At 40.5% G+C, this 11,314-nt stretch overlaps 2 protein-coding genes across 2 annotated transcripts; both read left to right on the top strand.

Annotated features, from left to right (window-relative positions):
- Positions 1-632: 632 nt before the first annotated feature.
- Positions 633-6,761, top strand: kcnj8 (potassium inwardly rectifying channel subfamily J member 8). Its single transcript, XM_004083226.5, has 6 exons — positions 633-1,363; positions 3,034-3,182; positions 3,352-3,512; positions 5,486-5,625; positions 5,745-5,961; positions 6,035-6,761. The coding sequence occupies exons 1-6, from the start codon at positions 1,017-1,019 to the stop codon at positions 6,272-6,274; spliced, it is 1,254 nt and encodes a 417-aa protein (XP_004083274.1). The 5' UTR covers positions 633-1,016; the 3' UTR covers positions 6,275-6,761.
- Positions 6,762-7,275: 514 nt separating this feature from the next.
- On the top strand, positions 7,276-11,088 carry echdc3 (enoyl CoA hydratase domain containing 3). The gene is made up of 6 exons (XM_004083227.2): positions 7,276-7,465; positions 8,643-8,764; positions 9,509-9,606; positions 9,682-9,882; positions 10,116-10,294; positions 10,520-11,088. Exons 1-6 carry the CDS (start codon positions 7,341-7,343, stop codon positions 10,671-10,673), a joined length of 879 nt encoding a protein of 292 aa, XP_004083275.1. The 5' UTR covers positions 7,276-7,340; the 3' UTR covers positions 10,674-11,088.
- The last annotated feature ends 226 nt before the right edge of the window (positions 11,089-11,314 follow it).

Here is an 11,314-nt window from a genome sequence, read left to right on the forward strand (position 1 = left end):
TATCACATGTGTTTATCTTTTTTTTTAAACATTTTTAATGATAATAAAGGAATTTTGTGTGACGTGGGGTTGTTTTGTTCTTGAATCTGCAGCTGATACACTGATGTGGAGCAGAACCCATAATATTTTTCATAAAAGTTTGAATTCATAGATGACTTTAAGAACCTAACAAGGTAACGAAATGGAAAACAGCAACTTCAGAGCATCAGACAGACATGACAGAAAGGAGGCTACAGTTGCGTAATGGCGCCCCCTAGTGGTCAAATTGTAATTACCTTTGAAATCCAAGAAAATTAAGACATTTTTAATAAAATAATCTTCTTTATTGTTGTTTCGGCGGTTTGACACTAATGATAATTATATGACATCAGTCTAGAGGAACCCTGATTTTGTAGTTTCGAACTCAGCTCTGAGGCTAAAAAATTGACTCATTTTTGTTGGGTTACTTCAACTCAAGAAAAAGAATTAAACTGGATTAAAATTAGAACTATTATAACAAAAAATAGTTTTATTCCAAAAGTTATCGTAGAAATATCTCCCAACATGAATAACCCACGTGTTTTGAGAGTGGAAAGGGTTAATCCAGTGAATTTAAATCAAATATTAAAACCGGATTGAGAGTTGTTCCAGTTGTTCATTTTCAGAAGAACCTGAACACATGATTCAGCTCAGTAAATTAGTACATTTTTTTAGCTAAAGTTTTAGTTTCTGATGAGAATTGTTGACACGAAAAAACTTTTTAACATTTGGGAGAAATTTTTGCCCTGACGCGCGTGAAGTTGTAACTTTTCCGACCGTCCCGGAGGGTCCCTGAAGGCGCAGATCTCAGCTGGTCTGGACTCTGAAGCGGGTCGACGTCAACAGGACAGTGCCGTCAGTCCCTCCCTGCCCTCAGAGGAGCGGCAGAGGCGGCGCTCGCCTCCAACCATCCCCGAAAAGTCGATGGATCCGCGCGTAAAGACGCACCGGCTTCGGATTTCCGTTTGAGAGCTAACTCCGAGGCTCCCAAAGTCAGCATGTACCCGAGGAAAAGCATCATCCCGGAGGAGTTCGGGCTGCCGGGGCTCGTCTCCCGGATGCCCCGCAAGCCGGTGTTCAGGGACCGCGTGAACAAGGCGCGCTTCATCGCCAAGAACGGCTCCTGCAACTTGGCGCACAAGAACATCCGGGAGCAGGGCCGGTTCCTGCAGGACGTTTTCACCACGCTGGTGGACCTCAAGTGGCGCTTCACCTTGGTCATCTTCACCACCACCTTCGTGAGCAGCTGGCTGCTGTTCGCCATGAGCTGGTGGCTGGTGGCGTTCGCGCACGGAGACCTGGACCCGGGCGTGAAGAACCGGCCCTACTGCGTCACAGAGGTCAAGTAAGAACCAGGAGACATTAATGTCCCCTTTTTTTGTCTCTGAACTCCTCATCCTGCTGCTCGTCTTCACTTTACTTTAAACTCGGAGAGGAAGAGGAGGGACAGGACATTCATCAGGGGTGAACCTTCGTTGTTTATTTTAGGGGAAACAGGTGATCTCACATTCCAGCAGATAAAAGAGACTTTTTGGTGTCTCCTTCTCCTCCACTGAACCTCCTTTCCCAGCTTATTGTCTCTGCTTTCCTTTTTTTATTTTATTTTTTAACAAACTTTAACAAACAAACTCTTCATCTGTGGAATGCTCCTCTCTGTTCTTGAGGAGTTGGGATGTATGTGAAGATACAGAAATGTTCTTTCCTCATGAAAGTTTCCCACGCTGCTGCACTCCCTGCTCCATTATCAGCGTCCATCTGGGAAGTGAGGAGAGCCGCAGATGGAGTCTCCTGATGGAGAACAGATACTCCAAAAATGGTTTTCCCTGGAAAACCCTCAACTGGAGCTGATGTTGCTTCTGGAAGGAGCAGTAAATTTGATTTTGAAATGCAGTCCTGCCTTCTTGGACTCCATGTACTCATTTTTTTTTCATGTTGTCCCTGGCGCACAAAGATTCCTCTAGAGTCTCAATATCTTAAATAACTGAATATAATCACAAGCTTTACCTGGACAGACGTTGTGTTTTTATGCTCAATCACAACACAGATGGATCAACAGGAATAGCTGCAGAGATCACCCTCACTTTATCTCAGTTTCATATTCTGGCTGTGTCACTGATTTTGTTGTTTTGTTGTTTTTTTGGTGCATTTTGGCTTTTTTTTTATATATACAGTGTTCTCCATCCTGATTGGCTATTGACTTTGTCACTCACTCTGTGTGCCGTGTGTCATGTACAGAAGGAATTTAGTTTTCCAAATTACATAAAACTTCTATATTTGTTTTTATTCCATAATCCTGGACGTGTTTTTCTATCAAGGTCTGAACTTTGAAAGTTTAAACAAGAGAAAAAAGTGTCGAAATGTTCACGTCTGTCTGAGAAAAGTTTATAAATCCGGAGTTTTACAGCCTTAAAACCCCTGCGATGAACGAGGAAACACTGATATGTTTGTTTGGGTGTTAACAATAACATCAAATCAAAGCGATTGAACTGGTTCATTTAAAGAAAAATCATCAAAACTCTAATGTTAGCAAGTTAGCTACATGTAAACCAAAGTTTTTTTTTCTACAACCAAGGAACCACGAACCGAAGGAAATGGACTTAGTGGCTCCAATTCCAACTGAGATCTGTTTTTTGGGGGCTTGTCTGTGAAGCGGACAAGCGTGTTATAGAATGAAAATACAGGGCTGATCGCAATCAAAGATTTATGTAGATTTGGCCAAATGATGCATTCTGTACTTGAGATGCAGCATGGAGGAGATTGATTGACAATGTCTCCAGCCAATCAGGTTGCAGAACGCTATGTAGTGTAAAATATGACAGCATGCAAAATCCAAAAGAAAGCAATACTGTGAAAAATGAACTGCAACATATCGAGGGATATTGCCAAACAAGGAAATGTTAATCAACGTTGTGCATTCTTAAATTCTACCGATTTAGTCCCTCGTTGCTCAGAATTGTACACAATGATTCTCCTGGTTGGTTGGATTCAACAAGCTGTGACTCTTCCTCCGTCCAGGTCTTTTTCTTCAGCCTTCCTTTTCTCCATCGAGGTTCAGGTCACCATCGGCTTCGGCGGGCGCATGATAACGGAGCAGTGTCCGACGGCCATCACCGTCCTCATCCTGCAGAACATAGTCGGCCTCATCATCAATGCAGTCATGCTGGGTGAGGCTACGAAATTCTCCCAGATAATGTGTTCTCCCACATCCAAGACCTAAGACCAGACGTCAACATGTCAGCGTTGGAAACCTCTGCAGACACAAAGAAAGCCAACCCTCGACTCATATCTATTGGGGATCACCACAAAGTTATATCTTTTTTTTTTTGTCCTCAGGTTGCATCTTCATGAAGACGGCTCAGTCAAACCGTCGCGCCGAGACGCTGATCTTCAGCCGCCACGCCGTGATCGCCGTCAGGAACAACTGTCTGTGTTTCATGATTCGGATCGGCGATCTGAGGAAGAGCATGATTATCGGCGCAACTGTCCGGCTACAGGTTCACCTGGATCATTCTTCACAGATCATTTAAAAATATTTAGCGTTTTCTATTTAGCCCTTTAACACCAAGGATGGCGCCGATGACACAAAACAACACGCTCTTTAAACCAACCTAAGTCTTTAACGGTTAACGCGATCAAAGTAATTTGAACAGATTTTAAATCAAAGACAAGTTTACGTGTTACATTACAGCACACAGCTGCTTTTCTCCACTTCAGAATCCACTGGATTTATGTCAATCAAATATTAATTAAATAAATTCCTTAAGGGGTTGAATAGTGACGGTGCTAAAGGGTTAATGGACCTAATTTCCTCATGACTGCCTATCTACCATCTTTATATGATATTAATTATTACCAATCCAAAGTGTTTAGCGGAAATCTACACAGAAAAAACAAACACATTTTCATTATACATATATATTTTTAACCCCCTTGTGGTTTGCAACATGCTGTTAGATCTAGGACTTTAATTTAGCATCACTTTAAATGCAAACACATTCGAGAATATTTTTTTTACATCATTTGAAATAAAGTCTGGCATGAAAAGGTTAATTAGGTAAAAATCCTTCTAAATATTTCAATAAATAAAAGTTCATAAAAATGTTCACCTACACAAAAAATAAATTCAGAAAAAATTTTGGTTGTAATTATTAACTTTAATAATAATTCTGAACAAATTAAATAAATGATGTTAAATGTTTATCATTCTTTTATTGAAAAAGCTTTAAAAATGACAGACGGCAGTCAGCTACTATCTTTGTCATTTTACATGTTTTCATAAAGATGGTAAATTTAATCATAGACAAAACATCGTAGCTAGCTAGAGTCGCTAAAGATTAGCTGCTTCTGGTAACTTAAAAATCTTTTTGAAAACATTTTTTTGTTTATGTAAATATTTTCTAACTAAACTAGAGTACAACTTCAACAACTACAAACTACAACTGGACGGATCACGTGTGACGCCACTCCTAGAAAATGCCTCGCTGGTTTCAACCAAATGAAGTCAAGTCAGGCGCCATTTTTTCACAAGACTGTTGCCATGTTGGAACCAGCTGTCCTCTGTCCGTGTCCACATTTCTATGGCAACCACTCTCTCCAATCAGGAGTTAGCACATTAGAAGGCCACACCCCTTCCACTAAAAGCGGCCTCTGGTGAATCTGTCAATCAAATGCTTTGAGCATTCGACACGAGGCCGCCTAGTTTTATCGAGGCGTCTGATTGGTCAGTTTATGACTGGAATAACTTGAACTACCGTAAAAATATATTTGAAAAAAATTGGGTTTATTAAGAACATGTAAAAAAAAAAGTATCAGATCAATAATGGGCACTCTGACCAATAGAATGACTGAGTTACAGCTGTTTTTTTAATCAATAGAAGTCTATTGTATTTAGGAATGTAAGGGGGAGGGGCCGCTCAGTCCAGTTCTCATATACTGTCAACGGTTATTACAACAAAGGATTGGAATTATTGGGGATTAGACGTTATGTATCTTAAATCTAATTAAAGCTTCTTAGCAAAATAGTTATTTGAAAGAGGAAAACGAGTTTGTAATATAAAGAAAGTAAATTTAGATGAGTAATTAGCATAAATTGCTGTAGACTTTTATTTTAATTAGTAACTTATTCACGCCGCAGTTTTCTAGTTTCTTTTAACTAGCTTACCCACATAAAGACAGATTAACTCTTATGATTGGAAACAAAACCACCAACTTTCCCATCCTTCTTTCATTTTAACTGGATATTTACAGGAACATATAGTTTTTATGCCATAAGTGTTTGTAGTCTAGTAGTATGATGCTCAACACCGGAACGCCAACACCGTTAAAAACACGATACATGAGATTTTATGCCAAAAAAAAACAAAACAATGATTTGCCTTTCAAAAGGCCTTTATTAACATCTTTCTCATGAATTTGGCCTAGTAGTTTGGTTGGAATTTTGATGGCTGGTCCTGTGCGTCTCGTGCAGGTTGTGAGGAAAACGACCACGCCGGAAGGGGAGGTGATCCCCATCCACCAGATTGACGTGCAGACAGAGAGCGCCATGGCCAGCAACAGCTTGTTCCTCCTTGCCCCGCTCATCATCTGCCACGTCATCGACAAAAACAGGTTCTACGTTTCTCCAAGTCAATCAAACATGTTTTTCTTATGAAACAATGTTGGGTGTCGCTCCCCGCCACCTGCTGGACAAACAGGGAGCTGCAGCTGTGATTCTGCCGTGTCTTCAGCCCTCTTTATGACCTGTCGGCCATGGAGCTGCAGTGCAGCGACCTGGAGGTGATCGTCATCCTGGAGGGGGTCGTGGAGACGACCGGGATCACCACGCAGGCCCGGACCTCCTACATTTCCGAGGAGATACAGTGGGGTCATCGCTTTGTTCCCATAGTAACGGAGGAGGAGGGCGTGTACTCTGTGGACTACTCCAAATTCGGGAACACAGTGAAGGTAAAAAAGTGAAAATAGGATGGTCTTAATTTGACGAGACGGGATGAAGACGTTTGCGGATGTTTCCCTGAAGGTGGCGACTCCGCCCTGCAGCGCCCGGGAGCTGGACGAGAAGCCGTCCATCCTGATCCAGACCCTCCAGAAGAGCGAGTTGTCGCACCAGAACTCGCTGAGGAAGCGCAACTCCATGCGGCGGAACAACTCCATGAGGAAAGGTGGGAACCTGCACAGGAACAACTCCGCCCTCGCTCCGCCCAAAGTCCAGTTTTTTGCCCCCAACGACGGGGGCCAGAGCCTGAACGCGGTCACCTGACACGAGGCCCGCCCCCTGCTGGCCGCCCTGCTCCTCTGCCTGGAGAGGAGGACTGCGCCCGTTTCTGTGATGGGACTCTTTCTTTGGCACGTCTTACGTCGACATCCGTCTTAACGCGTTTATTGCTAACCTTCTGTTGTCACGCCGACCATGAAACCCTGAAATGTCAATCACGTCTTTCTCAACACGTCTCTCTTCTGATCGTGGAACATCCAGAGCTTCACACGTCCTCGTTTGCACGTTATCAAGTGAAAAACGGGAAATTCTGAGCGGTGCCTTTAATAAAATCCAATCTGTGCATCTGTGTCTGTTCATCACGTATCCATGGAGACGATTCGTTTTGCTGCTTGAATAAAAGACGTGAGATGTTTTTCCAGTGGGACATTCTGTAGCTACGAATCATGACATCATTTCCTGTACTGTTCTGTCTTCTTGTGTTACTGAGGACTGAAAGCTCTCACTTCAATAAAAACAACTCTTAAAAAGACTTTTGATTCTTTTATAATCATGTTTGGTCCTTCTGGCTGAATTTGATTTAAACATCACTAGCAAAGCTAATGAAGCTAAAAAAGTTCCACTTTAATCATCTGATGATCTATTTTCAAAGCGTTTTTTTGTCATGATCATGCAGTTTTTAGCCAAAATCTAAACACCTGTGTTGTTTTCTAGGACATAATATTTGTTTTTGGTAATTTTTTTTATGTATCTAAAGTCAAATCTGTAAATGTAGGTAAAAGATTTAATAGACCCAGAAAAAGAGATTGAATATTTATCAAGATAATTCAGACTTTATTTTAGATTTGATATTTTTAACTTATGTAAAATTTAGTTTGAAAAAGTGATAAATTAACTGCATTTTCTGTGTTTTAAAAAAATAAAAACTACAATAATTACACGTTTATAAGTTTTAATTTACTTGTCATAAGTTGTTTCATATTTTACCAAAGAAAAGAAAAATCCTCATTTATAGAAAAAGAGAAACACTGTTCTCTTGTTCCAGTGCGTGAGTCTGGTGACGTCACGACGCTACACGGAAGTGAGTGTGGGACAGTGAAGGCAGCCAGTCATGGCTCGCGCGTTGCTCCTCGCGGCTCTCGGCGTGCCTCGGTTCGGCGGGAGCGGGCCTCTGCTCTCCGCTCGACGGTTCTGCTCCGAGCCGCTGACGGTGAGACGGCAGGAGGCCGGAATCAGGTGCTGCTGAAGGAAAACGAAACTATGTCGGAAACTGCTGTCTTTGTTTGCGAATCAAAAAGACGTCAGAGTTTAATAACATTTGTCCCTCAACAATATTCATTTTCGCTGTTTTCATTTATGTAAAACAGAGTCCATAGTTCAGGTCAGGTTGTGGGGAAAAAAACTATAGTTTCCTCTAAAACATCTGGCATAAAACGACTTTTATTCACTAGAATCAAGAAAAAACAATAAATTAATTTCCTAAGATTTTGCAGATTCTCGCTTTTAGTTCTGCTGTTATCTTGCAAATATACAATTAAGTGGTTAGAAAGGGAGGATTTTCAGTCAGACGGATTAAAAAAACCCTCAGCTGATCATAAAGTTGATCAATTATAGGTTAAAACTTCTTGAAAACGACTTTATCCTCTTAAACTGAAAATGATAAAGTTTAAAACAAAAGTATAGACCTCAAGAATAAAATGAATACATTTATTTTTAAACCAAAAATATGTTTAAACTCAACTGATCAACTAAAGCAGAAAAGAATAATTTGGAACACCTTAATTATTACCATATGTATATATAATCTTATACTTTAATTTTTATTGTATTTTTTAACTGTTTATATTGTTGTACTAGCTAAAGTCTGTACATCACTGATGCGAGTGTCCTCCAAGGTTAAGATCAATAAAGTTTCTTTATCTTATTGATAACAGCAGGGTTTAGCTTGGGACGCCATGTTTTCAGCTCACTATGTAGTTCTTTAATATTCTCTCGGTTGTGAAACATTTTCTTATGGTTCCTTGGGTCAAGCTGAACAAAATGATATGACACACGATGTGGACATGGTTACCAAAAAGACCTCAGTTGCTAAGGAAATCCAAAAGTTTACTTTTGCCGATTCTTCTGAAAAAAGCATAGATTTGTTCGTCACCCCCAGGCAACCCAAAAAGAATATGGTTGCTATGGAGATCAAACAACAGAAAAGGTGCCATTTTGAAAAAATGGACTCATAAATGACTAGGGTGGCAGGGGTAGAGGGGCAGAGTGAGGGGTGTGCAGCAGAGGCTCAGCTGATGGGGGCGGGTCGCACCTGCAGGCCAAACAGCTTACGGCTTCATTTTGTTGTTTGAAAGGTTTTAAAATGAACATGTGGTTTTCTGCTGCTGGTTAAAGAAAATGAATTGTGTTTCAGGAGGATCATTTTAAACAACCCAAAGAAGAGGAACGCCCTGTCTCTGTCCATGCTGGAATCGCTCCGGGAAAACATCCTGACGGACGTGGACGGCGAGGATCTGCGAGTGATCGTCATATCAGGTTGGTTTGGACGGCGTGATGGAGGCTAAGATATGGACGTTTTTCTGTTCCATCAGATTCTGAATTTTTAAAACCTTTGAATTTTATTTCAATTGTTTTTTTTAACCCTTGAACTTTCCCTTAAATTTTTTAAGCATTTTGCATTTTCGCACAGTAAAATTTTATTCCCCGAAATATTATTTTCTATCTTAAATATTTCAGTGTTTTTGATTTTTAAACTTAACATTTTGATGGCCTAGAAATTCGATTGAAAAGAAGTCCGTTATTGTCTCACTAGAACGACTTAAAATCTCGTAAATACACGAGAGAAAGCTCATACATTTAGAAAATGTTCCTCGTAAATTTATGAGATTTTAAGTCGTTCTAGTGAGACAATAAACTGACTTCTTTTATGTCTCGTAAAAACTTGAGACTTTTTCTCTTAAATTTACAATATAAAATCTCGTAATTTGACATTTATGACTTTTTTCTTGTAAATTTACGACTTAAAAGTCGTAATTAAAAAGTATTTGTTTGTAAAATGGCCCTAAAAACTCCGTCGTACCATCTAAATGTTGATTCTTGAAATCAAAAACGCTGAAATGTTTAGGATAGAAAATAATATTTCAGGGGATTAATTGTTGCTGTTTGAAAATCAAGTGTTTAAAAAAAAATCCTGACAGAAAATGCAAAGGTTTAAAAAATTCAGAATCTGATGGAACAGAAAAACTTCCATACCTAAAGCTTCCCGTGTGTTTGCTGCAGCTGAAGGTCCCGTGTTTTCCTCTGGACACGACCTGAAGGAGCTGACGTCGCTTCAGGGCCGGGAATATCACGCTAAGGTGTTTCACACCTGTTCAGAGGTCAGTCGGTCAGATTCATCCAGATTGGAGGTTGCTGTTGTAATTATTCATCACCGGATCCGCTCTTTGTTGTAGGTGATGACTTTGATACAGGACGTCCCTGTTCCGGTGATTGCCATGGTGAACGGCGTCGCCACGGCGGCCGGGTGCCAGCTTGTTGCCTCTTGTGACATCGCCGTGGCAACAGACAAGTCCAGCTTCGCCACTCCTGGTGTCAACGTCGGCCTTTTCTGCTCGACGCCGGCGGTGGCCATCGGCAGAGCCGTGCCGAGGAAGGTACACGACGGGCACGGCGGCATTTCAGTTCACTGAGACAGCTCTGTTTAGAAAAACGTACAAATACTTGAGGGAAAAAAGTAATAAATTAACATAACAAAGTCAGGTTGATTAACATATTTTTAGACAAACGCCAAAACTGAAGCAGTGGATGAAACAAATATTATTTCTGCAGATGTAAAACCTCCCAGTGTCAAACTCTAATAATCTTCTTTCTCCTTTCTCCAAATGAGGTTGCCATGGAGATGTTGTTCACAGGAAGTCCTATTTCAGCCCAGGAAGCTCTGCTGCATGGTCTTATTAGCAAGGTGGTGCCAGAGGAGCGCCTGGAGGAGGAGACGCTCGCCATCGCCCAGCGGGTGTGTCGGGCTAGCCGGCCCGTGGTCGCTCTCGGCAAGGCCACCTTCCAAAGGTGAGGGCGGCGCTGAAGGACCCTTATTTCCCCCAGATCACCGCCATTTTTTTAAGAGGATTATTGATTGAATCCTTCCTACCAATTTTAAGAGAATATGAAAGATTTACATGATGAAATATCGGAATATCAGTGGGCGGCGCCTTTACTTGACAGAATTAGAATGATTAAATTCAAATTTCCATTAGAACTCATACAAAAGTGTCTGATTTGTTTGTTTTCAAGGCAAATGGCTCAAGGCAGAGACGCAGCGTACGCCACGGCGTCCAAGGTGATGGTGGACAACCTGGCCCTGAGAGACGGACAAGAAGGGATCCGAGCCTTCTTAGAAAAACGCCAGCCTGTTTGGAGCCATAAGACGGAGAAAGCCCCCCCCTAACCCTCTGAAGACATGATCCACACCAATCCTGCCAAATCAGTGCATCAGAGAAGCTTTGTGGATCTCCAAAAAAGTCTAGCATGATCTAAACCAAAACATCCAAGAAGATGAGGAGTCACTGATTTCTAATGAATGCTGCTTCGGTGGACTTTGACTGAACTGACTGGAGGTTTTGGGAATCTGTAGCTTTTAGAACATCTTATTTGTAGATATTCTTTCGATTTTCTTTAATGAAGAAAATACTTTGGATGTTTTTTTTTCCTTAATTAATCATGTCATTTGGAATTTGCAGAACTCTTAATCACAGTTTAACACACTTTATATGCATTTAATTGCTGTGAAATACTGAATTGGTATTTAATTTAACAGTAAAAAAATCATTTGTGCATTAAATACAAATTTCTGTTTTTATTGATTTGGTGTAAATATTTTTAATTACGCTGCGTTTTTGTTTGTTCTATTTTTTTTAATCGATGGCTTGTTTAAAACTGTTCAGTTGTAAATTTAACTGATAAAAAAAGCCAAAAAAAGTCTTAAGTTGCTGAAGAAATTAAAAAGAATATAACTCAGTTTAATTAAATTTTTCAAATTATGTCTAAAATTAAATTTTATTCTTTCAGTTTAAAAAACAATCAAAACAA

This window comes from Oryzias latipes, chromosome 23 (genome assembly GCF_053564925.1).
Source record: "Oryzias latipes strain Hd-rR chromosome 23, Olatipes_Hd-rR_3.1".
Taxonomy (NCBI): Eukaryota; Metazoa; Chordata; class Actinopteri; order Beloniformes; family Adrianichthyidae; genus Oryzias; species Oryzias latipes.